Consider the following 27,468-nt stretch of genomic DNA (forward strand, 5'->3'; position numbering starts at 1 on the left):
CGGGCTTCCTAAGCAAGGAACCCAGCTTCAGAAACTCATTCTCAGGCCTACAAAGCCAGGTTTAGATGTTACAGCCTCCTCCTGTCCCAGATACTTTTACTGTTATTGCTTCACTTCAAATAAGAACAGCCTTTTAGTTGCACCTCATCTAAGAGCAGTTTTCTCCCAGCAAGCACTACTGATGAATTTAGTGATGAAGGCCTGCAAAAGTTAGTAAAACTGGCTTGAGCAGATAAATCAGATGAAAACTTTCACGGGGCTGTTTCCCTAATTTCAATTATACTTCCCAGTTAATGTCAAGTAATACTCAGGAAAGACTTTTACTTTGTTAAAATTTTTTGACTGGACTTTAAAAAAGCTGAATAAACAAAAATTATTCAAAGGTTAAAAATTTATTACACATAGGCATGTTGCTTTTTATCAAAGAAATTTATTCGCATGTAAATAAACACGTTTTTGTAATGTTCGGGGGAAAAAATCCCACAGATTTTTGTCTACTTTCAAAAAAATGAAAAACCCCAAAGTATTTACAGAACGGCCATATGCACAGAAAATCAAATTTGAAAAGATTTTAGAAAAGACCCTCCCCATCTGCTCCTGATGTACATTTTTGAAACAAAATTTAAAGCTCAGCTTTTGTAACTGAGCATGTTTCCCAACCTAGCTTCTGATATGTTAAGTACTTCCTACCCCTCAGAAAACTAACTCAAGGGTAGAAATCAGGGGGGAGGGAGATTGGGGGGGGAAAAAGGTAAAAGAAAATGAGATTGCTTAGGGATTGTGAATAATGAGTTTCCTATACTGGCATCTGCTTTAAGTGACTCAGCTGGATACTATGACTCACTGGCTCCCTGGAAGGTTTCTTCTGAGAATTCATAGTAGTGCTGCCCTAAATTTTCAGACCTAGGCCTTAAGGAAAATCCTTCCAAGAGCCACCAACCTCAAGCCTAGTTTTGGCAATTACATCCTGCTTCATTCCCACCGCCCCCCCCCCCACCAAATACTTGTTTTAAAAGAAATTGATTTTTGAACCTGGAATCTTCATGTACATCAGAGCAGGTTTTGACCAAGAACCCCTAACATGAAGCCAAAAGACAGAAGAGGAATCAGGTCAAACTAAGAATACATAAAGACTCCAGCAGCAGAAGATAGGTAGAAGTTGACTTCATGTCCTTGCCGTCTTTTGAAACAGGAGAATGAGTACACCTAGACAGGAGGGAGGTGTCCCAGGCTTGGTTTATTCTGCCTCTTCTCCTCCACCCTGTGGAGAAATGCAGTGCTCCCTGGTTCTCAGGCAGGGTGAAGCAGTTTAGCCCCGGCTCCCTGTTAAGCAAGTTCAGATGCTGGGTCAGTGTGTGGGGTGTGCCCATCGACAAGTCAGGGGCTTATCCTTCATCCAGATCCTAACTCGGGATTCTTTGATCTGGGATGAAGACAGAAAGAGAGAAAAAGCTTCCCAGTTTACTCATTTTGGTATTTGTTGGCTCTGCTTGGGGGAGCTGAGCCCCTGATACTATGCAGTACATTCCCCATAAGATCTTCCCCACCCAGACAAACTTAAAAACCTTTTTTTTTTTTTTCCTGCAGAAACCAATGGGATAGGATTCAAAACTAGGTGAGAAATCCAACCTGGTTGTATGTCTGAGAGGCTGCTACTGTATCAGCATCACAAGATAAAGCACTCTGGTATCACCTTGCCCATGTCCTCCTTAGTGTCACCCAAGACATTTGACTCTGATACGGTAACCGATAACTTTTCTTGCTCCACTTTGCAATGTTTCGTTTCCTACTTCTTATTACCTTGGGACACAAAAGTGGCAGAGTTGTTGTGAGCTGATGACCAGAAAAGGGAGAACACTAAAGGAAATCAGAGACAGTCAGGAAAGAAAGCCAAAGCTGATTTTCCAACTCTATGCTAACTCCAACCTGCAGAAAGGGATGAATATAGAAATCTTCAATATCTGATGAAGTCACTCCATTTATCACACACACATACATACATACACACACACACACACAAATGAATCACCTGGCTTTTTTTTTTTTTTTTTTTTAATCCAGAAGAGTTGTGCTGGGGATCATGCCCCGTCCTGCTGACACAGAACCTGAATGGAATCATCAGGAATGGCACAGTGCAGGTGTCAAAATCAAAGTAAGGCCGCAGAATTTTGAGAGGACCCTCCAAATACTGAGAACTTGTGTTGCACTCAAATGGTCTCCTGGATTTCTATATTTACGAGAAGGGCTTCTTATTGATGTCCCCCAGAATCCAGACTCAGACCTGTTCCTCCAAAAAGGTCCAATTGTGTTGCTACATAGTAGCAAGGGTTTATCTTCATACCCACCTAGCATTCCAGGCCCCCCCCCGCATTACTTCAGGTGAGCTTGGAACTGTTTTAAGTGAACTATGGCTGCAAATTTGTTTACTGTTTTATCTAAGGGAGCATACAATGGAATAATTAAAGTCTGGACTCCTTATCCTTGTGATGAAGGGAAACAAGGAGCCCAGCTCTCAGGAATGGCATCAGTTCTCCTACAAACAAAATGCTGGGATGTGGACTTTTGGCACATTGTAGAAATAGGAGAACTATTAATTCTGTACTGGTTTTCATGCCACTGGATCAAGGAGGCTGTCCCACTTTTAACCCTCACTGCATCTGAAAACACGTTTACATCCCCAAAAGCCAGCCCAGCTTTCTTTAAAGGAAAAAGAAACTATAAATCAATACCTCCACAGAAAGACAACTCTTAATATTCCTATGATGTCTGAACCCTATGAAAAACCTCCTAAAACAAAAATACCATTTTGGTTTTCTACTTAACTCCAAAGGTGGACCCTGACGAATCTGCTTCAGCTTGATGCTGCAGTACCAGCACAAGCTACAAGCTCCCTACCACCACATAAGCTTCGTCCCCACCTCCCATCATTTTGAACCCTGAACCTCACAGAATTGGGAAGAAAAACACTGTATAAAAGCAAACAGATAAAGGATTGAAATATTACAAATAAATAGCTAAAATCATCTTGCCTCCCCAATCACTCCTAAGAAACAGACACCAAACATTACTGAAGTGTCCAAAATGACCAAAGTCCTTCATTTGCCCACGCCTCAAATGGACAACTACCCAAACAAAGGTGAACAACCTTCATGCAAATGCATCAAGGAATGTATTGCTTTTTCATTTTCTGCCCAGCCCTTCAAATACATGCACTAAAATGTGTTTAAAACATGGCCTAAAAATGGAAAAAGGGAGAAAAAATATATATGAATATTTCCCACAAAGCTGTTTCCCACCCTTCCCTCTCCCTAAGCCCTTCCCACCCCCTCCCTTTCATAAGCAAGTATTTTAACTTTTTTTTTTTTTTTCCTGGCAAAGGAACAAGTGACTCGTGGTAACCAGAATCAAACCCTATGGTCTCTTTAGTAGGGTCTGGCTATGCCTTTCTAAATTCACCCCACTTGGTGTCAAAGCCATGCCATTTAAGATTCTTAAAACACAAAATCAGACCTGTCTCACTCCTTATGGTGATTTGCCTATACACTTAGTTTTTCTCTGGCCATGGTTTTTGCTTTAAAAAGTAAGGTTCCTAGTTGCCAATCAGGGCCACATCCATAAGATCGTCATCTTCCTCCCCAATCATAAAGTCAGGGCTAAGCCTTGAGGGCCTGTCTGTAGATAAGATTGTGTTACTTGTCATAGACAAGGACTGGTCTGAAGAGATGGGTGATTTAGACCAACTCTCTGGCTTGATGCTATGAGATTTTTTCTTGTCTCGGTCTTTGTCCCGGTCCCGGTCCCGGTCCCTATCTTTGTCTTTTACTTTCTTCTTCTCTTTTTTGTGCTTCTTATGCTTCTCTGTGCTGTACTCTGGAAGAGGTCGGATGCCATCATCTGAGCTGGGACTGTTCTGATAAGACTTCTCTGCTATGGAGGAGCCTGACTCACTCTCACTGTCCAGATTCTGGGGGGTATATGCTGGTGACTTACTATGACTGGGAGAGCCACGCTCATGCTTTGGAGTGGAACCACTGATGAGTGGAGAGCCATAGTTTTTGGAAGAGGCCATCTGAGGCCTCAGCCCTTCTCCACTACTTTCCCCAGGTTTCTGCAAAGTCACTTTGGCTTTAATGCTGGGGGATCCCCCATCATGCTTGCTGATGATAATTTTTGCCACACCCGTGCTCCCCACATTTTTTGACTCTGAGGTCTTCTTAGATGAATCCACCGAGCCCCCCAAGGTGGAAACCTTTGATTTGTCTTTATCACTTTTCTCACGCTTGCCCTGGAACTCTCCTCCTGACATGTTATGTTTGGAGGACACAGGATGGCTAGAAGAATTTGTGCTCACCCCCACCTGGCCGTCCATTGGGTCTTCACCCCCAGGGCCACTGGTGACAACCCCATGCTTCAGTTTATCTATGACAGCTGTTAAGGACGGCTTCTTATTTCTGCTGGGAGATTTCCCTTTGGAACTCCCATGCTGGTTCTGAGAGGATGACATGGAAGAGCCACTTGAGGAAAAGGAAGAGGAAGATGCTGTACAAGAGTTAGAGGATGGGGGAGTTTTCTGAGACAATGAGCCTGAAGATCCTAACCCTGAAGATGACTTCATGCCAGCGCTTGAACTAGTTCCAGACATGTGAGAACCACCAGAACCTGAACTGATAGGAGACTTGGCTTTAGAGGATGGGGGAGTCCCAGGAACAGGCTTCATTGGAGAGGCAAGCTTATCAGAGCCTCCAGGTGGCCTTGAATGGGAAGGGGCTATGTTTGGTTTGCTCAAAGAAGGATTCATAAGTGATGATGGCTTCCCTTGAGGTTTCGTCTTGGTGCTGCTAGAACCACTGCTCAGTCCATGCTTGGTAACAGGAGAGGAGCCAGGCTTCCCCCCAGACTGGGATGAATGTTTGGACTGGCTAGATCCCGAAGACCCCTGGCTAGAATATATACTGCTACTTAACTTGGAGCTTGATGAGCCTTCTGATTTACTGCTTTTCATCTTGCCTGAGTTGGAAGCAGAAGACGAGCAAGAATGGCTATGGTGGCTTTTACTTCCTGAGGAAGACACAGAACCACTGCTGGTATACTGACTGTGAGAGGAGGGCTTGCCCACCGTCACGGTCCCCTTAGGAATCTGAATAGTGATTTTGGGAATGGGTGGCGTGGCAACACCTGGGGGGGTCTGAGACCTTCCTGAACTGCCTGGGGATTTGGACCCACCTGTACTAGTAGGTGGGGTGAAAGGCCGGTTGGAAGAACAGTGGGATGGAGACTTTCCCTCAGTGTCTGCCTTCTTCCGTTTTGGAGGCTTATCTTTGCTTCTGCCATCACTAGAAGGGGTTCGACTGCGCTTCCCTGGTTTGCTGTCTAACCCTGGCCCTGACAGGCTACTGTTGCTGGTGCCATTGCCCTCCTTTCCTCTCTTTTGAGTCTTGTCTTTCCCTAAGTCCCCAGTGGTCAATAAAGGACTCTGGCTACCACTGTGATGCTCCATAAGATCTGTAGGACCCAAAGCCTTACCAGCCACTGCTATTATACTGAAATCAACTGTGTCAGCTTGGCTATTGCCTTTAAACTTAGTCTCCCCGTTATCACCTCCAAGCATTGGCACCCCCAAAGTATTTAGTGCCTGAGATGTAAATCCTTTGAAATCATCATTATCTCCACTTTGGCTGCTTTCATCAAAATATTCTTCTCCAAAGCCACTTTGGCTCTGGCTGTTCAACAAATCAGGATTGAAATCTACTCCATCAGGAAAGAAATGATTGGTAGGAGAGTCACTACTGGGGCTTCCAGCAGCATCTGCAATAAGGTCAGCTGGATCAGTGTATGGATTTTCATTATTATTGGCTTGAAAGACATCAGGGTCAAAGAGGGCACTCTGAGAATGCCCAGAGCTTGAAGAATCTCGAACAGGGGTGCCAACGGGTGGACAATCGTCACTAGTGCTGGGAAGCTTAGAAGCTTCTTCTGCAATGTCTGAAAGGATATCAGTTACATCCGGGCCAATGCTGTCTGAACTGGATAGTCGGACCATCCTTTGAATACTGGACTGGGGATGAGGTACTGGTTGTGGGTAAGTTGTTGGGGGAGTGCTACACTGGCTTGGAGCTGGAGTGATGTGTGGCGTATCCAGCGTGTCAGCTGTCATGTTGACATCAAAGATAGGGTTCTGTGAGTCAACATCCATTGAAAATAGCTCCCTCTGAAAGTCATCTTCAGTCTGGTGCTTGGGTTTGTCAGGTGGTAACCTTGATGACTTCTTCTTCTTTGCCTTGTTGCTTCCCGAGCACATTTCCATCCGGGGTGAGCCGGAAGAGGAGTTCTGCCTTTCTAAAGGGCTGCTTCCATAAAGGGTTGAGAAATCCTGGGCAGGGTTATCTTTAAGAAGGTTCATGAGCATCGGGTGGTTCTTGGTGTTGCCGGCCATCGAAGAGACAGGTGGCGGCGTGTGATGAGGAGGGGTCGGACTCGAGCCAATGGTAGACCCCCCGTTCCCTGTGATTTGCAACAAACTGGTAAGAATTGGGTTCTGAGATACCTTGCTGAAGTCCTCCCCATGGCCCACCGACTCATGCCGATCTTTGATGCTCATGCTCATATTAAACAAGGTGGTAATGGGACCCCCCGGAAAGGTGTTGGTTGGTGTAGTGGTACCACTCATTGGGTTGCTGCCTGTGGTCATGCCATACCCTGGGCTGCTAGCCGGGGGCAGGTTCTTTTTCACCATGTCTTCCACCGTCTCTGCAATGAGGGACAGTGCTGGGGTGTCGGCCTGAATGGTTTCCGCTTTCCTCCGAATAGCCCTCATCGTCACAGGGACGGACATACATCTGTAAAAGAGGATGGAAAAAACAAAGTTACTATTGCACTAGCTGCGAATGAAACCAATTTATTTGGGAAAACAGGCTTTAATTTTGCCTGAGACTTACATATGCCAAAAGGTTTACAATAAGCAGCTTTCAGGCAAGGCAAATAACCCGCAAGGCAGGAGCAGTTCTATGAAATGCCAGAGCTTTGGGTAAACTCATTCTAAAAAGAATCTGGGGGCTTCCCTGGTGGTGCAGTGGTTAAGAATCCACCTGCCAATGCAGGGAACACGGGTTCAAGCCCTGGTCCGGGAAGATCCCACATGTCACAGAGCAACTCAGCCCGTGTGCCACAACTACCGAGCCTGTGCTCTGGAGCCCATGTGCCACAACTACTGAAGCCCGCGCGTCTAGAGCCCATGCTCTGCAACAGGAGAAGCCACCGCAATGAGAAGCCCACACACCGCAACGAAGAGTGGCCCCAGCTCACTGCAACTAGAGAGAGTCCGCGTGCAGCGACAAAACCCAACGCAGCCAAAAAAAAATTAAAAATAAAAAGAATCTGGAAGGAATTCCCTGGTGGTCCAGTGGTTAGGACTCCATGCTTCCACTGCAGGGGGCACAGATTCGATCCCTAGTTGGGGAACTGAGATCCCGCAAGCCTCACGGCACAGCCCAAAAAAAAAAAAAAAAAAAAAAAGAATCTGGACCAGAGGCAATCATCAACCTCTTCTGAAGTGCCACCAAATAAACCAACCATAAACAAGAGTCCAAATAATTAGACATCATACTGAACTAAAATAAAACTGGTAATAATGAACTCAGTAAGAAAATGCCCTCCTTTTGGGCTTTACATCTGATTAATGGTATATATAATTTATCCTAATTGATGAACCATTAGAAAAACCTCTTGACCCATCAAGTTCTAAACTTTAATGGCTTAGATCACCCCAAAGCTATACTGTGAAAAGTGCTACCACTGGCAGTAAATCTTTTTTTATTTTAAAGCAAAGCACTTTTGATGTTACAGATAAATTTTTTTTTTTTTTTTTTTTTTTTTGCGGTACGAGGGCCTCTCACTGTTGTGGTCTCTCCCGTTGTGGAGCACAGGCTCCAGACATGCAGGCTCAGCGGCCATGACTCACGGGCCCAGCCGCTCCGTGGCATGTGGGATCTTCCTGGACCGGGGCACGAACCCGTGTGCCCTGCACCGGCAGGCGGACTCTCGACCACTGCGCCACCAGGGAAGCCCTGTTACAGATAAATTTATGTTTATAAACATGTTTGAAAATATTTTGCTCTGGAATATGTCAGCAACCTCTCTTAAAGGACCAGAGAGTAATGTTTTAGACTTTCAAAGATGATATGGTTTCTGTCCAACTACTCTGCCATCTTAGCTCAAAAGCCACCATAAACAATATGTAAATGAAAAGATGTGTTCACTTACAGGTATGTTTTATTGTGTTCTAATAAAATTTATTTACTAAACAGACCACTGGTACCTACTCCAAAAAAATCTTGAAATTACATATTAATGTTTATGGGAAGCTGATTGGCTTAAGGATCTTCCCACATACTGCCATTTGACACATTATATGTGTTTAAAAAAAAAATGACACAGAGGAAAAAGTGGAAAAAGATCTACATCTTATTTCAGCTCTCTCCCTCATAAAAGAGCCCTAATGCGGGGCCTGAAGTTACCTACCTTACTTCCTATTACTCTCATAATGAGATTTATAAAACCAAAAGCTCATATTACTTCTGATCCAAAAGCAGAGAAGGGTGAATTCAAAGCAGTGACTAAATGCTTTCCTACTAAATTTCCAATTCACTCTAATACTGAAAACAACATTCCTTATACATCTCTTAATGGGACTCTGATGGAAAAGGGCCAGTGCTACCTCTGAACAACTTTGGCAATGAAGTCATCTGTGCAGATGAGTGCATCTGACAGCCCCTTGTAGAGTTTACAGCTCACATGTGTTGAGTCCTGCACATCCATTACCACTGAAAGACAAAATATATAGGAGGCATTTAAGATAGATTCAGGTTCAGTTTCTGACTTTCCAAAAAAGATAAAGGGACCAAACTGCTGCCCTGAGAGAGGTGCTAGCCACCCACATAACTCACCACACACCAGGGAGTCATTCACAGGGTGCTGAAAAGATACGCTGAAACGGGATTCTGAGAGGGGACACACTTCAAATTGGAGGAGCCCAGGAGAATCTAAAAGGCAAAGAAAAGGATCATAAAATAATCAACCAAGTAAAAGACATGAGACATGTAAATGGTAATTATTAACTATGAAATTTTCTCTCCCTCATTGGAAACTAAATCCCACACATTTTTTTAATACACAAAACCTACTATGTCACCCACAGGTGACTAAAGGTATCAGATTCCAAGGAATCTACCAGTATATGTTACAAATACTCCAATACAAATAAGTAACTAAACTTCAGTTTTCTAAAATGAAGGCACTTAATCCCAATTGATAAAGTCCCTGGCAGATATAAACACCCTGCCTTGAAAGTGAATTCTGAAAATAAACGTGGCCAAGAGGAGTTTCTCATTCTATTTGTTAAGCAGACATTAGAACCACTACCATAAACCCTGCTTTCTACCAGTATACAGCTGTTAGCTATACACTCCATAGTTCGGTAAGCACAGATGTAGGGGCCACAATCTAAAATGATATATTTATGCCAAATACACTAATATATATATGTGTATATATATATATATATGTATATATATATATATATATATATATATATATACATATATATATATATATATATATATGTAACTTATCATTGGTTTCTAAGCCAAACAGGCTGACAGCCCAGAGACAAGGATTATATACTTTCTTGGGAAAAAGGATGCATCTCTGTAGGACTAACTTCATAACTAACTCACAAAAACTCATTTTTAAATACCGTGAAGCTATGTGGAAAATTCTCCTAGGACTGAAATATATGACATAGAAGGGTCATAAGGACACTTGCACATGCTCTGTGTCATTACTCCAACTTTCTAAAATTTCTCATTTCTAAAGCAATTCTTATTCCCACAAAAGATATCTCCTGATTTACCTTCCATTTCTTCTTGCCTACCATTTGCGCTGATACAGCTCTATCACTGAAGTGCTTTACAACTAAAGTAAAAAATTAACTATGGTTAACTAGAGCAGCCAAAATTCATATCAAGATTTCTAATAGCAAACTGTTTGGAAAACATCAGCATTCCAGCATCCTGGGAGAAAAAAGAGAAGGGCACAGGTCTCATCCTTTTTTAAGCTATATGATTAAGTTCTCCAAAGAACAGGGAGAGGAAATATACTCAGGAATAAAACGTGGGAACCACTGTCCTAACAACCTAAAATTTAGATGTCAAGAACTCCTCTCTTCCTGCAGAATCCCAAATTCTACCTTACATATCTGCTGCAAGGTTCAGGCCCTTAGGTACCCAGTTATATTGCTGCATGCAGAACAAGAGTAAGTCCACTGCAAAAAAATCCAGTGGTTTCCAAATGCCAATTTACAGACTGGTTCCATCAAAATTATTCATGGAGCTTGAACTAGATTCACAACGTCTCCCACATTAAGTTCATCTGGGTATGAAAACCAAATATATGTGGTTTTAAAAGCTCCACAGGTGATATGATGGGCCACAAAATCAGAGAACTACTGGAGTAATCAGTTTCCATTTACCAGGAAGTGTATCAAAAGGAAAGGCGGTACCTTCTTTCAGAATAGTTCTTTTGACACAGCTTCCAATTAGGGTGTTATAGGCCACTTGGTGTCTGATCAGATTCAGGATAAGAGGAACCCGGCCAGGGTGCTGAAAGGTGATTTTGCTAACAAGGGTCCCCTGTAGACCTCTGCCATCCGGAAGAGGAGCATCCTTGTTGAGGAAATAGCAGTGCTGCTGGCCTGGAAGAGCCTGGGCAAGAAGAACAAAGGGCACGGATGCTATTCACTCACCCACTGTACCCCAACCCCAGACTATCCTTAAAAACCCCCACTCCTCAAAAATCAGCAATTTCTTGCTGCATATTAAAGCTCCACAGTCAGTTCTTGGGTCAGCTAATGTGAAATGCCAAATACTCGCTTGGCTGAAAATACCCCTTCTTTGTAAATGTTCTGCTAGTGGTTTCCTAATCTAGCTAACATACAAATTACCTCAGAAATCTGTATAAAAGAGGTCCCTGGACCACAAGTGCAAAATCTACATTTTTAATAACACCCTATATACTTATAACAGAGCCAGAATTTGGGAACTATTACTTAATCCAGACTACTGTCAAACATTCAAATAAATTCAAGTCCAGATGTGGTTTTAAAACGCTCCTTAAGGGCCTCCCTGGTGGCGCAGTGGTTGAGAGTCCGCCTGCCGATGCAGGGGATACGGGTTCGTGCCCCGGTCTGGGAGGATCCCATATGCCGCGGAGCGGCTGGGCCCGTGAGCCATGGCCGCTGGGCCTGCGCATCCGGAGCCTGTGCTCCGCCAACGGGAGAGGCCACAACAGTGAGAGGCCCGCATACCGCAAAAAGAAAAAAAAAAAAAAAAAAAAAAAAAAAACGCTCCTTAATTTATTCATTCCAGTACTTTCTTCTCTGTTAAATACTTTGCAGATTATAAGTTCATGACACTTGAAAGAATTAAACAGCAAGAACTCTTAATACCCACTTATATGCTTGTAAAAGTTCAGAATACCATTAAGACACTCTCACCTGAAATTTCAACAATTAAATGTACATTGTTTCCTGACTTGGAAGCTCGTGCTCTTTCTTCAGTATGTTTCAGAGATTTCTGCAATTTCCTGCCTGACTGAGGAAATAGGACATGATCCAGCTGTCCAAAAGAACATCATCTGACCTCAGTTATCCTATAAAAGGAACATTCTGATCTTGGGTCCAAACATAATCTACAACAATTCATAGGGCCTTACTTACAGCATAAAATCGCATGTTGTGTTTCAAAGGTATAGGGTCAGGGTCCTTTGACAGCTCAAATTGAGTGATCAGTTCATAAAGGGGTACATAAGTTGGTTGGGTTTCAAACAATGGAATTCCTAGAAAAACAAAGATCAATACAATGATCACAGTAAGATGAAAACGTTGACAGCTCAGTTTTCCCTTCATGAGTTCTACTTCATTCGCCCATTTATTCAAAAAGTACTTACTAATAAGCAAAAGCACCATGACATCTATACCCACCAGTGGTTTTTTGAGGCCAAGACTCAAAGAGGTCTAAGGTAATCTGAATGTGAAGTTTGCTTTTCACTTTTATAACAATTATTAGCTCCTGATGCTTCTTAAAACTCACCTGTGCAGTTCTGAAGTTTCTGAACAAATGCTCTAGATACTGGGATTGGCTGGGGAAATTTCAAGAAGAAACAGGCAGGAAGATCAACACTGTTGGCACTGGTGATTGAGGAGAAGGAGGGAGTCCTTCAAAAAAAAAAAAGAAAAGGTGGAGGATTGGGATTTTGAATTGATGTGAAAATGAAAAATCTAAACACTCATTCTTAAGACATGTCTGTCTCATATAACCACCTACTCACAAAACCTATCAAAAGTTCACTCTTTGAACTTCCTTCCCCCAATTCCAAAATATTCTGTTTGTTAACCCTAGAGTATCTTATCACACATCTACCCTGAGGCACGTTCTCTAGTTACTACTCCAGCATAGCTCTAAATCAACATAAAGTCCCACAGAAAAATCCCATAGAGCAATCATTAAACCAGTGCAAGTAGCACAGCTCTCTGCTTTCTCTCTCAGGATAAGAATGTGTTCTGTGAGCAGACGTCAAAGACGAACATGCAAATATTGAAAAGAAATTAAATGGGTAAAACAAAAAGCCCATCTCTAGAAAGTCAAGTGGGGGAAAAGCCAAGTCAAAGTAATACCTGTTTCTTACTGGGCTTAAGGTTGAAATAAATGGACATTGCTATCCTAGAATTATATTTAACTTACCATTTGTTGTCAACTGGATGTGACCCCATAATTAATGGTGCAATTGGGAGTTTATACATAGCAGATGTTCCTTCGATTGTCACCGATGCATTCATGCCCAAAGATCGAGGAACTGAGAAAAGGAAAGAAAAATGGTATTCTCCAAAGTAACACGAATTATAAGGATCCTGAGTTTCCCTGGTGGCACAGTGGTTAAGAATCCGCCTGCCAATGCAGGGGACACGGGTTCGATCCCTGGCCCTGGAAGTTCCCACATGCTGCGGAGCAACTAAGCCCACGCGCCCCAACTACTGAGCCTGTGCTCTAGAGCCTGCGAGCCACAACTACTGAGCCCATGTGCCACAACTACTGAAGCCCGTGCACCTAGAGCCCGTGCTCCGCAACAAGAGAAGCCATGACAACGAGAAGCCCACGCAGCACAACGAAGAGTGCCCCGGCTCACTGCAACTAGAGAAAGCCCGCGCACAGCAATGAAGACCCAACAAAGCCAAAAATAAAAGCAAATAAAAAAATTAATTTATTTTTTAAAAAAAGAAATTAAATAAATTATAAGTATCTTAACATTAAAAAAAAAGCTAACTTCTGTATAATTTGTCAGCCCTAATTTGTTTGTCAGATACTATAATACCTATATCACTCAGAAATGCTACAAGTTTTCTAACCAACCAATATTTCTGTCAGTAAATAAAACAAAATACAGGTAACAATGCAGTCCAAGGAAAAAAAAATTTTAAAGGCTCATTACCAATATTTACTTATTTTCTCCAACTTCAAAAAGCATTTAAGTAGAATTGATTATAGGATAGTCAACGATTAAAGTTAAAAGGGGAGCAAATGAGGTTATTAGGTCATTTCTCATTATGTTTTAGTCTATTAACGTGCAAATATAGGGAATTCTCTGGTGGTCCAGTTGTTAGGACTTCGGGCTTTCACTGCCAAGGGCACAGGTTCAATCCCTGGCCTAAGATCCATCAAGCCGTGCTGCGTGGCCAAAAAAAAAAAAAAAAGTGCAAATTCAAAGTAAGATCCATTATTTTAGTTCTTTAGTAAGTTGGCTAATTTCTTTACCTTTAAAGTAATGATTAAAGGGGATTATTTCAAGTCAGATGGTTTACATTTTTTATTCACTCATTTACTTATTCAAAAGGAATTATTAAGTTTTTATTATTATGTATGTATGTGTACATACAGATACGTGTATCTGTAGGAGTGTAAGTGTATGTATCAGATGCAAACTCTGGTAGAAATGGAAAACTTTGGTAGGGATGGCAAATTTCTTTGGGAGTAGCAAACCAGAAAGTACAGGCAGGCCTGGGCATTCAAATTTTTGAAAATATTTTTTAAACACTGAGCAAAACCTTCAGTTACTTTACAGTGAAAGTCTTACCATTATTCTCATGCAAAATGATAGGGGATGTAGTCTTATCATCCAGCAGGTCAGAAGGAGAGGCATAATACTTCAAGTTCATTAAATGACCTATGCAAAATAAAACTTATCACTACTTTTTTATCAGGTAAATTACAAATAAAGAAAAACATTCCCATTCCTATAAACCTATATACAAGAAAAGAGTTTCAGATATGAGGACTAATGATCCAAAGCAGCTTATGAAATATGACAGAAGCATAAATATTGATTCTAGCAGCAATTTACTTCACAATGTTCACTTTACAATTTACTTCACAATTAAAAAAAAAAAACTAGGGGAGGGCAGGTGTTGACACCTTAGAAACCATTAAAAAAATACACAAATGAGAGAGGGATAAATTAGTAGTTTGGAATTGGCATATACAAACTACTATAAATAAAATAAACAACAGGGTCCTACTGTAAAGCATAGGGAACCATACATAATATCTTGTAATAAACTATTATGGAAAAGAATGTGCAACAATATATATATATATATATATATATACACACACATATATATAACTGAATCACTTTGCTCTATACCAGAAACTAATACAACACTGTAAATCAACTATATTTCAATTAAAAAAAACCAGAAACACAAATGACTGGTAATTTTCACCTTCTGCTTATAAACCCAAGGTGAAATTGTAATAACCCCTCAACTAAAATTAGACATTTTTCTAAACAGGCAAAATAGAATCACATACCCCCACTTCTTGGAGTGAGATAGCCAACACTTCCATGAAGAATCTTATCCAAGGGACCAGCATTGGTTGCTTTCCTGCAAGACAAATGATCTATGTTTGCTTATATTTAAGCCCTGAAGGTATTAGTGTACAATGTGATAATGAGTTCAGCTCTTAAACATCTTATAATTCTATCCTAATGACTCTATCTTGTACTTGGGCATTTAACAATTGTATTTCAACTTCAAAGAGAAGGGATTATTTCTAAGAATACATCAGTATGTAATATGGTGAAGAAAAATTACAACTACACTATTATTTATCAGAAGGGAGGCCAGGTTTGACAAGTCTTCTGATAAAACCCAAGGAATAAAAAAAAAAAAAAAAAACCTAAGGAATACCAACCAACAACTTAGGGATACTGATACTCAGAAAATGGAATGCCATCATTTGGGAACTGAAAGGATATGGACAAGATGTACAATACAGGTAAAACACAGATGCATAGTAACATACATCTATAATATATATTTAAAAAAATAAGAGCCTAGTAACCCCATAGACGAAAAAGTTTAAGAACAAGGTCAAACAGAATTGACACTTTAGCCAGTCTTACCAATACATAACTGCCATTTTAGATAGATCCTGTTCTAAGGATTGGAGAGCCAAGTACATTTTAGTCTTTAGTTTGCTAGAAAGTAAATAAAGAAAACAAGAATTAAATAGTTGACAAATATACATATATATACACACACACAACATGAAAGCCTAGAGAGTAAGTCTACCTTGGAGGCAACTAAGATATCTATTTAAAAAACAAAATAAAACTTTAAAATGTTAAAAAAAAAAAAAAATCAGGGCTTCCCTGGTGGCGCAGTGGTTGAGAGTCCACCTGCCGATGCAGGGGACACGGGTTCGTGCCCCGGTCCGGGAAGATCCCACATGCCGCAGAGCGGCTGGGCCCGTGAGCCATGGCCGCTGAGCCTGCGCGTCCAGAGCCTGTGCTCCGCAACAGGAGAGGCCACAGCAGCGAGAGGCCCGCATATTGCAAAAAAAAAAAAAAAAAAAAAAAAAAAAATCATTACTGATCTACCAAAGCTAATTTTTATCTCTACTTAAAAGAGCCAAGCAGGTATACAGAATCCCAGGTAGGTTAAAAATAAAAGTGGCAACCCAGTTCCATAACAATTTCTTTCAGCCTAGAAATCAGTATGTTGAAGACATCTCAAGGATTATCTTCTAGCACTATAATCCATTAATGCAGATATTTTTTTATTTAAAATACCTTTAAAAGACATTAAGTTGGAAGCTGAGCTATACATTGTCAGTATGAGTAGAAATCACAAATGAGCTAGGGCAGAAGACTTGGCAAATTTCTAAGCACAAAATGGTTTATAGATTTATACTAATTTTTCCAAAAAAAGCAAAAAACTAAAAATACTTACTTGTCCCCTGGAAGGTTATAAAGATTAACAAGACCCTTAAGGTGCTTAGAAAATTCATCAAAATTTTTTTCCCTATAAGAAGTTCAGGGGAGAGGGAAGAGAATAAAACATACAATTACTATTCAGTCTTATCAGCAAAGTGCCAAAAATCATGGCTATATAAAACTAATCTTAATAATTTGCTTTACTCTTTTTCCCCCAAAGTTTTCTAGAATCAATCAAAAGTAGGAAAAGAAAATGCAATGTATTCCTTTCTCTGCCCCATTTTTCTGGAGGAGGTGCTAATAAGCAGTATAAAAGATAGTCAAAAAGACCTGATAACTCATATAGTAATTCGCTCTTAAGTAATGAGACTTGGTTTAAATAAATCACTTCTTCTCCTCTTAATTTGTAACTGAGATGATTGGATGTCATGAGGAAAAAAAACTTTTGGAGAGAAAATGGAAATAAATAAATTGGGAAGATAGAACACTTTTCATGTATATAGCAACATAAGAGCAAAGAAGGAAAATGAACACTAGGAGAGAGATGGGAGACCTAAGGAAAAGGGGAATGGGTACTGTGGAGGCAAACCACATATTCCAAAATGTTCCTATGACTAGCTTTACCCCAGGAAAAAGTAACTACCACCATGAACCCCTGGCTTCCTAGAACCTAATATTCAGGCATGGTTTCCTAGTCAAGTAAGCTTTTGTGGGCAGGAATCCAACATAACTCAACAATTCTAACTCTCTACATCTTTTTTCAAACTTAAAAACAAAAAAAAATGTCTCTTGAAAGCTGTACTGCTCTGACAACGTCAGATACTTGGTCGGGCATTTATTGAACACTTACTGCCCAAAGTGCCATGAAGACATTAAAAGGAAGCAAGAGCAGCAGCAAAATATATTCCCTACCTTAAAATTACCATCTATACAAAGTGATCAAAAATACCAGGTAGGACTTCCCTGGTGGCGCAGTGGTTAAGAATCCACCTGCCAATGCAGGGGACATGGGTTTGAGCCCTGGTTCGGGAAGATCCCACATGCAGCGGAGCAACTAAGCCCTTGCACCACACTACTGAGCCTGAACTCTAGATGCCGCGAGCCACAACTACTGAGCCCACGCGATGGCCCCGCTGGCTGCAACTAGAGAAAGCCCACGCGCAGCAATGAAGACCCAATGCAGCCCAAAATAAATAAATTAAAAAAAAATACCAGGTAAAGACTAATGTTCTTCCTAAGGTTCCCACTTTCAAACATGCCTACAAATTAACTTTAGAACACCATCAGTTCATAAATTTGTATGGTCTCCTACTCCACATTAGAGCCAGAAATATTTTTTTCCTGGACTATTCTGGTAATACACCTTTGCTAGACTTATTGAGTTACTGAAATCATAAAATGTTATTTTTTATGTTGCACTGCAATTTTTCAAAGCTCGTTCAAATCTGGTGTATTTGGCTATAAGGACATTAAACTGATCATTGAGAAGACTGCGTGTAAAACTTATTTCCTCAATATTAACACCCTTTCTAAGACTCCTCCATGCGATATCTGATAACTTCACTATAATTTAAAACATAAAATTGATGTTATGATTTTCTCAAATTCCCAGAGAGTTAAATCTGGGTTTAAATTTAAGCATGAAAATTTCCACTCAATTCAAAGAGAAAAGATAAGCCAATGGCAAAAAACATCAATTACTAAAAGAGACTGTCTTCAAGCCTAGCACTTTACTATAATGGGACCCATATACCTTAAATATAAAATAATTTTTCTCAAAGTTGAAGTGAAAAAAAGTTTTTTCATGGTATAGACTCAATTTTCTCAAGCTTTCTCTGATTCCATAATTAGGTTCTATTTATTTTTGTTCCACACAGAATTCCTAAGGTTAGCTCAGTAGTTCTCAGCCAGGAGTGATTTTGCCCTCCAGAGGACAATACCTGGAGATATTTTTGATTATCATAATTCAGGAGATATTACTAGCAACTGGTTGGGAGAGACCAGGGATGCTGTTAAACATCCAACAATGAACTGGGCAGCCCCCTACAGCAAAGAATTTCCCAACCCAAATTTCAATACTGTCAAGGTTGAGAAACCCTGGGATAGACGGAATAGGGTAAAAAAAATCAAGCTAAGTTAATTCTGAAAGTGAACAAGTACAGACAGTGAAAAATCTTGACCCAAGAAAATAAATTTGTTCCTCAGGAAAGTAACTTCTGACTGTCCTCAAAACTTAGCTATAAAGAATAGCACTGTCGGGCTTCCCTGGTGGCACAGTGGTTGAGAGTCCGCCTGCCGATGCAGGGGACACGGGTTCGTGCCCCGGTCCGGGAGGATCCCACATGCCGCGGAGCGGCTGGGCCCGTGGGCCATGGCCGCTGGGCCTGCGCGTCCGGAGCCTGTGCTCCGCAATGGGAGAGGCCACAACAGTGAGAGGCCCACGTACCGCAAAAAAAAAAAAAAAGAATAGCACTGTCAGGCTTCCCTGGTGGCACAGTGGTTAAGAATCCGCCTGCCAATGCAGGGGACACAGGTTCAAGCCCTGGTCCGGGAAGATCCCACATGCCGCGAAGCAACTAAGCCTGTGTGCCACACCTGCTGAGCCTGCGAGCCATAACTACTGAGAATGCATGCCACAACTACTGAGGCCTGCGCACCTAGAGCCCGTGCTCCACAACAAGAGAAGCCATCGCAATGAGAAGCCCGCACACCACAACGAAGAGTAGCCCCTGCTGGCCACAACTAGAGAAAGCCCATGCACAGCAAGACCCAACGCAGCCAAAAAAATTTTTTTTAAATTAAAAAAAAAAAAAGAATAGCACTGTCTGCCAATATCAGGGAATATAAATGTCATCTGCTCACCTTAGCTGCTGTACAAGCTCTGGACAGCTCTGAAATTAAAGAAATTACGTTAAAACTTTAAACTACTTTAAGACGCTTGAAGACATCAAAAGTTTTTCTCTTTTATTAATAACACATGCTTTATAACAAAAACATTAAAACTACAGAAGGTTCTTATATTAAGATATCAAAAATATCTTCTTCCTACTTGGTAAACCACGGGTTGGGTCAGGAAACTAAAGATTAAAATATATATGAAATAGCTTATAAAGGAATCAACTTTCAGCTGCTTGTTTAAAACATTAGGACCTCTCTTTAAAGCCATCCTTGGAATCCATATTCAACTGTCTGGTTATACACATTTTACATTCCTCTCTATTACAGGGTTTTTCAGAGACATTAGTTATGTACAAGATTATCTGTCCTTCTTGATTATAAGTTCTTTGAAGTAGGAACTTGAAATTCTTTGTATCCCCAGAACCTACTGTTCAATTGCGGCTCATGTTTGTGGATATGAAATGGAAAGGGTTCCCCTGGTGTTTCCTTTTGTCACAGCCTCTGGATGATGTCAGAGATGGACCCAGATTATACTAAATTCCACTCTACAGCTACTGATGTTGTAACCCATCACATCATCTCTACGGTGGCTCGTGAACAAAACCGAAACCCGAGCTATTTCAAACCCCAACAATTCCTTGGAAACTTAATGTCCCTAAGTAACCCCCACAGCTTCCAGTGAAGTACCAACAACACATACCACAGGACTCTCCCCATGGTGAGCCACGTTTACGTCACACAGCTGTCCTGCAGGGTCTAGCTGCACTTCCACATAGAACATATCGGACGTGATGTAACATTCGGTGCCACTGGCACTGAGGTGAGAGCCCAGTCTAGCAGGAACAAATCAAACCAAAAATTAATAGAAGACACATAAACAAAGCCACCCAAAGTCAACACGAAGTTAAACATTCCTGCCTACAGATACACTACTTACCCATTCTGTCTTGCTATAGACTCCAAACGGTCAGTCATTGCTGGTAAAGATGTTACTACAAAAGGGTGAAAAAAGGAAATCACAAGAGATGTTCCAAATAAATTGTATTCTTCAGAACCAGAAACATCCCAAGAGTACATCTATCCTTGCAAGGCCAGAAACACATTCAATAGTCCAAATGATTATAATGTGCATAAAGTTCATTGGTAAGGCTTAGCTGTGGCCTAAGCAGTAATAAGGATCAAAAAAAAGATCTATTTGAAAAAAATGATTGGACCTTTCTCCTCTCTCATTTTCATGACTCATTTGGGACAAGTTATCTTTAATTTAAAGAACACACACTTAGGGACTTCCCTGGAGGTCCAGTGGTTAAGACTACGCGCTTCCACTGAAGGGGTCGCGGGTTCAATTGCTGGTCGGGGATCTACGATCCTACATGCCGCTCGGTGCGGCTAAAAAAAAAAAAAAAAAAAAGACCCATTTATCTGCTAATGCTAGAATAAGGAAGATTAACATCAAAACCAGCATAGAAACAAATATTCTATGTTCATAGTGGCATTATTTACGATAGCCAAAAGATAGAAACAACCCAAGTGTCCATCAATGAATGAATGTATAAACAAAATGTTATTTTGTTTACATATGATGTATACATACAATAAAATATTATTCAGCTTTCTTAAAAAGGAAGGAAATTCTGATATATGCTATAAAATGGAGGAACCTTGAAGATATTATGCTAAGTGAAATAAGCCAATCACAAAAGAACAAATACTGTATGATTACACTTATATGAGGTATCTAGAGTAGTCAGATTGTTAGAGTCAGAATATAGAATGGTGGTTACCAGGAGCTGGGAAGAGGGGAAATGACAAGTTACTGTTTAATGCGTTCAGAGTTTCAGTTGGGAAGATGAAAAAGTTCTGGAGATGGATGGTGGTGATGGTTACACAACAATGTGAACGCACTTAATGCCACTGAACTGTACAATTAAAAATGGTTAAAATGGGGCTTCCCTGGTGGCGCAGTGGTTGAGAGTCCGCCTGCCGATGCAGGGGACACGGGTTCGTGCCCCGATCCCGGAAGATCCCACATGCCGCGGAGCGGCTGGGCCCGCGAGCCATGGCCGCAGAGCCTGTGTGTCCGGAGCCTGTGCTCCGCAACGGGAGAGGCCACAGCAGTGAGAGGCCCGCGTACAGCAAAAAAAAAAAAAAAAAAAAAAAAAGGTTAAAATGGTACATTTTGTTATATACATTGTACCACAATTAAAAAAAAATATTCAGCTGAATCAGGTTCATTTGTGATAATCAGAGTAAAATCTGTTTTTACTTTCATTTTCCTTCAAAAACAGACAGAAGTAGTAATTATAAGCTTGAATAATCAAGCTCATGATTTGAATTTTATGTTTGCTTTCCTGAAAACATTCTTTATAAACACTGTAAAAATCTCTTAGAGTCAAAAAGTCCATCTTCTTATTGAGTTAATTAGGAGAGAACATGTGAAAGAAAAAAAAAAAAACTTTCTCCTGCTATCTGCAATCTTATAGCTACCCTCCATCAATTATCTTTTGAGTTTCTACCAACCTCCAAAATGGGATAAAAAATAAATGTTTCAAAAGTTCAGGTAAGAGCTCATCTCAACTCCATAATGAAAGCAAGAACAACACCTAGCATAGAACGGTTGACCTATCTCAATGTATATTTCTAGTGTAAGTATAAAATAGTCTTTCCTAAACTGGGGGGTTTTAAAGAAATTAGCATATTTCAAAGATGTTTACAAACCTTTGAGAGCTTTCTGCAGCGTCTCCAAACAGCTGACCAAATGTTGGTGCCCTCCAGAACTCATCACAACCCTCTTCTCCTGTATTAAGAAGGAAAACATTTCAGGTAAAAACTAACAAAGCCAACAGTGTTTTGGGTAAACATACACATTATCCTAGAAATAACATTTCAGGATAGTCTATATATTATGGTATAGTCTATATAGTCTATATTTTCTATATATTCTAGATAATCTATAGATTTTTAACTGTTAGTCTGTCCATCCATCCAAAAGAGGAAAGGTTAATATACATGGATACAGCCATATCCATATCCATGAAAGTAGAAAAAGGTATCTCCAGATCTAGGACTTCCCTGGTAGTCCAGTGGTTAAGACTCTGCAGTTCCAACGCAGGGGACGTGGGTTTGATCCCTGGTCGGGGAACTAAGATCCCACATACTGCATAGCGTGGCCAAAAAAAAAAAAAAAAAAAAAGCCTATACCAAAGGTATTTCCAGATCTAAAATAAGATAACTTTCAGGGAAAAATTAGGAAGAATCAAAATGTAATAAATGAGATCAGCCTCCTGTAGAAGTGACTACATCCTAAGATTCTATAAGTTAAATGGGGTGGCTCAGATGGGACAATTCCCAAATCTAATAAGGTGATATGCATGTAATCTAAGAAATACAGCCAGACCTTAGTCAAACTAGATTGACTCTAAGAAACAGGATACATAGTTCAGAAAAAGCCAAAGAGCAAAAACTTTAGCATAGTTTTTCTAAACATATCCAGGGAAGAAGTTTCTCTCTGCACAACATTCTAGTCCCCAGAAGTATGAACAGTTTTATGACACAAGGATAGTTTTTCAGACTTTTCCACACCCTAAATCCATCTCTCTTTGCTCTAATTCCACCCTCACAAATATCTGACTAATTAATAATCTAGCTCCCTTTGTACCTTGAATATACAAGGACCTTGTCCATTGCAAGGACAATGGATACCAGTACTTTGGTAGCTGGAAAGACAAACACTCTGCTGTAAATTAATAAACTGGCATTCTGATTTCCATGTTAACCTACTGAGATTTTGTTAGTATGTCAGCTGTTGAAAACTCTTCAAAATCTTTTACGTACCAATAAAAGTAGGTTTCTGAACCTGCAAAAGTGAGAAGTAGACAATGGAAGCTATGGTGACCAAACCAAGAACTGGTAACCCAAAAGAGGGTCTTAGTAGCCACCTGGAATCCCTCTATGTCATAATGTCTCCCTAATGACAATATCACTTATAGACCATATTTCAAACTAGAATATGGCTGCCTTATAGTATAAAAATGACAACCAGACTGGAAAAATTGCCATTCTTTAAGACTTCTAAAAAAAAAACAAAAAACCTTTTTTATGTACACAATCCTGAGCCAGAAGATATCTGTAGAACTTAGTTACGGAAATCTTTTAGCAGCATGACACTTTGGTGTCCATTATCTCATTTGATCCCTACAGCAAAACTGTGTGAAAAAGCAAACTGGTGTTGTGTGTCTCTACTTTCCAGATGAGGAAACTGAGGATCAGAAAGAACAAATAATTTGTCCAAGGTCACGTAGGTAGAAGTACTGGAGTTAAGACTAAAATACAGGCTTTTTGACAGCAAATTCAGTTTTTTTACTAGGCTATATACTGATATGATCATTTTAAGCTCTAATAAATCTACTAAACTGAACTTACTCTGGACCCGATGTAAGGTTTGGTAGAGGGGTACTTTCACTGAAGTATAACATGTATACAGAAAAGTATATGAATCTGAAGTGAAGAGATTGTGAATTATTACAAAGTGAACACATCCATATAACCATTGCCCAGGTCAAGTCATAAAAAAGCACTCCTGTAACATTTTACTACCACTGGAATCATGTGGATGAACTTTTAACATCCAGCCTCTACCCCCACCCCACTCCCTGTATTCCACCTAACTAAGGGCTCCCCACACTGGTGAATGACTCAGAAAGGAGAAGTAGTACTGTAGAGAAAGAGGGCCACAGAGTAAACAGGTGAAGTTAATTAAAAATGAATTGCAAACTCAACTAGCAGAATAGATACAGTGACAGTATTAACACATTAGAATCAAGGAGCTTGACAGGAAGTGAAAAATAAATCTCTCCATATGTCTGTCATGTGTTGGTTTTTTGTTTTGTTTTGTTTTGTTTTTGGCAGCACTGTGGTGCTTGTGGAATCTCAGTTCCCTGACCAGGGACTGAACCTGGGCCACGGTAGTGAAAGCCAGGAATCCTAACCACTAGGCCACCAGGGAACTCCCTATCAGGTGTATCTTTTATAGGTGTATTTCTTAACACTTTGCCTAAAGTACCCCAGTGTACTATAACTCACAATTAACATAATTTTATAAATACACCTCCTTCTTAGGTAGACTCTTAAAAGTTGAAAGCCATCATGTGCTTATGATTTTATGAGAAATAAAACTGAAGACACACCATAATAACTAGTTAGAAAAAGTCTACACAGGGAGCTTAGCTTATTAAATAATTATCTGAGCACAACACTTTATCCACTTCAGCACAATCCTCACCATGACTTGACGCACAAGCTTAATGGTTTCACTCCAAGGTCTATTTTGGTTAAATTTTGCATGGAGCCGTTCCAAGAGAGAACTCATCTTACTCAGCTTTTCCGACTCTAAGATATAAATCAGAAAACATCATTAGCAACTCTTCTTTCAAGACCTTCCACAGTTTTTCCCGCAAACAAAACTCCCGTATTTCATCCTGGTAAGAACTCAGTTAAAATCTTTTCCAATATGATTTACTTCAAAACATATGAAGAATTTGTTTTTAATGACAAGAAGACACACACAATTGTGGGTCTAGTCTAACGAACACCATAGAAGGGGACTGCTTTCTATTCAAACTTAATGAGAACCAAAAAAAGAACCATCTCTAATCCTGTTTAAGGATCAAGACTACCATTTAGTGACAAAGTAATTTCATGATATTAGTGAAATCCCTTATATGATATATGCAGAGCATACATTTGAACATGGCCTAACTACGGTTAGTTGGTTTTCAAAGTGAAAATACAGACTTCCTTAATTTTTTCACATAATTTTAAGAAATTGATTTATAAGTATTATCAAGAAAACAGGCTTTATTTGCCATTCAGATTTTTCCTATTTGAACTCAAACTATATGAACAAGGAAGATGTCAATAACTAAAGGATGAATTTCCAGCAAAGTTAAGAGAAAGGCAGAAAAGAATGGCTCCTGGATAGTGTGTGAAGGGACCTCCTACACCCTCCAACTCCTGTAATTCTTGTAACTGCTTAGCATGAGCAAGGACCTGTGCTGGAGACCACCGGCAGTGCAAAAATACAATATGCCTGAGATGACACCTGTGAGGGGGTGTGGATAAGTTATGTGAAAATAACCATCACACAAAGCAAAATGAGATTTGTTCTTAAAACAGAGACACATTACTACTGAAATTCAAAGGAGGAAAAGTTTGTGATTAGTTGTGGGGATGTTACAGAAAAGGTGCCATTGAAAGATGAATAGAATGTCAGCAATCTGAGTTGAAGTAGTGACATCTTCTAAATCAAGATTCAACTCCTCCCTCCAATGCCTTCATCTTCTGGAAAACTGTTTTTTTGTTTGTTCCAGCCAATTTATAGTTCTGGAGAAATGTTTGACAATTCCCACTTTCAAGACTCATTCACTCAGGCACTAGTTTACATGATGGAGATACAGCAGTGAGCAAACTAGACAAAACTGCCTCCTCGAGTTTCCATTTTACACTTGTCATCCTCTGCACCAAGAAGTATACCTTTTTTCTTCCTCCCCTTCAAAACACACCCCCTTTCTTTCCCTTAAGAAGCCTGATGATAAATATCTTTACACAAATGCTCTAATGAAACATTTTTTGAGCAACTATTATGTGCCAGGGACTATATAATGATGAGTAAGGCAAGATCCTGATCTACATAGCTCAGAGCACATTGGAGAAGACAAGTAAATAATAGTGAGCTGTATCAACAGAACTATGTCCAAGATGCTAAGGAAGCATTTAAACTGGAAAGTGGAACTTCAGAGAATCTATGTAACGTTACACAGAAAAGTTGTTTTTCAGCAGTTCTGAATTAGTTCAGACATTGAAAGATTGAAATTCAACGCATTTTTAGAATATACAATAGCACAAGATGTGAACACTGTGACATTCTTGAGAACTGCTGGCTTTTAATACCATAAGTACCTAATCATTTCATTCACGCGAAAACCTCCTCCAGTACTTTGACATACAGCGCTGTATTACCGTTTTTATGTCATCATTCACACTTCTCTTCTGGAAGGAGCAAGTTTTACATTCACTCGCCGCGTCTCCCATCCCTTTAGGCTAAAATTGCCCTGAGACCCAAATGATTGCCCCTAGCTAAGCAGGAAACCTTAACAGAAGTTGGGAGTCCCCATCTCCCCAAAGTCAAAGCTCTCCATCCCCAAGGAAGGCAGTCAGAATCTAAAACTCACACACATCCCGCCTCCTAGACTCTGAGCCCTCGGGAGAGTGGCCCCCGCGGAAGCATCTGCCCCCCAGCTCCTCTCAGAGATTGGCTCCCCCAACTGTGTCCCGCCCCCTGCTTTTCCCCTCAGTCACTCACTCACCCTCGGTTTCCCCCTGAGCCTTCATCCTGACAGCGGGAAGGGCCTGAGTCCTACACAAGAGGATATGCCCCTCCTCACCACTAACAGAGGAACCAAGTTGGTTTGGGCTCCCGGGACGTAGGGCGCCTGCAGTCCCCACTCTTCCCGAGAAGGCTCAGTCTGAAGTCCCCGGCGGCAAGAAGAGAAGGGTGCTCGCGGCCGCCGCCATCTTCCCCAACAGAACTTCCGAAAGATCGCGAGATTAACCGTGATCCTGCGAGAGAGAGGAAAAGGGCTGGGCACCAAATATCGCGAAAAATGGTTAATACGTTGCTACTCGCGAGATTCTCCCCACCCTTCCTGCTCTCTCAATTGTCTCAGACTTGGCCCTAGGTGTGGAGTTTGGTAGCTGGTAGTGTTCGGCTCCTCTGCGAAAATTGGCACTTTCGTTTTGGCTTTTAAGCAGTTTGCAAATTTAAATCCCCAGCTCTCTTTACTAAAAGACTAGCTCTTCGAAAATATTGTTATCGGGAATATTTTATTAAAATATTCGCTTTCTTGAGATACTAGGTGGAAAAAAGATGTTGGGTGTTTGTAACAATGTCCCAAGCTAGCCCGGTACACTTAATTTACATGTCCTAATTTTCTTTTTAATTTCAGAAATATTTTTCTTGAGCAATTCCAATATTTTGGAAGATCTGGGAGATTCTGGATTAAGGAAAACTTGTTTGCAGCAGTCAGATCATCGGATGCTGTTAATTATCTTTAGGATCCCAAAGGTGTTCACAATTGATTGTATCTTTTTTGTAATCATAGTGAAAACAAGCAGTTTAGCTAATACTCTACACTACAAATCACAAAGAACGTGTAGTCATATCTCTTGTATCAGTAAATCCTCACA

General features: G+C 40.5%; 1 protein-coding gene across 5 annotated transcripts; it reads right to left on the reverse strand.

Annotated features, from left to right (window-relative positions):
• Positions 1–1,205: 1,205 nt before the first annotated feature.
• On the reverse strand, positions 1,206–26,759 carry MED1 (mediator complex subunit 1). 5 transcript variants are annotated; one of them, XM_082604474.1, is made up of 18 exons: positions 26,589–26,759; positions 24,506–24,612; positions 21,943–22,021; positions 20,162–20,216; positions 19,925–20,057; positions 19,189–19,217; positions 16,343–16,414; positions 15,514–15,588; positions 14,919–14,992; positions 14,182–14,271; positions 12,795–12,906; positions 12,144–12,268; positions 11,771–11,889; positions 10,556–10,757; positions 8,943–9,038; positions 8,714–8,819; positions 6,696–6,836; positions 1,206–1,423 (listed from the first exon to the last, which is right to left on the reverse strand). In XM_082604474.1, the coding sequence occupies exons 1-18, from the start codon at positions 26,611–26,613 to the stop codon at positions 1,393–1,395; spliced, it is 1,671 nt and encodes a 556-aa protein (XP_082460600.1). In that variant the 5' UTR covers positions 26,614–26,759; the 3' UTR covers positions 1,206–1,392. The 5 variants fall into 5 exon arrangements, with proteins under 5 accessions (XP_082460600.1, XP_082460597.1, XP_082460598.1 ...); XM_082604475.1 differs by lacking the exon at positions 1,206–1,423 and adding an exon at positions 6,264–6,501; XM_082604471.1 differs by having other exon boundaries at positions 1,206–6,836.
• Positions 26,760–27,468: the final 709 nt, after the last annotated feature.

Source organism: Mesoplodon mirus, assembly GCF_964341445.2.
Source record: "Mesoplodon mirus genome assembly, chromosome: 18".
NCBI lineage: Eukaryota > Metazoa > Chordata > Mammalia > Artiodactyla > Ziphiidae > Mesoplodon > Mesoplodon mirus.

What these genes read in the sequence shown, in the direction of transcription:
- MED1 (XM_082604471.1), bottom strand. Translation starts at nt 26,613, where the DNA reads ATGAAGGCTCAGGGGGAAACCGAGG. An exon ending in TATAACCTTCCAGGGGACAA is followed by an intron (nt 15,589 to 16,342) that starts GTAAGTATTTTT and finishes TTTACTTTCTAG; the next exon opens with CAAACTAAAGACTAAAATGT. An exon ending in GAATGACTCCCTGGTGTGTG is followed by an intron (nt 8,820 to 8,942) that starts GTGAGTTATGTG and finishes TTTGTCTTTCAG; the next exon opens with TGGTAATGGATGTGCAGGAC.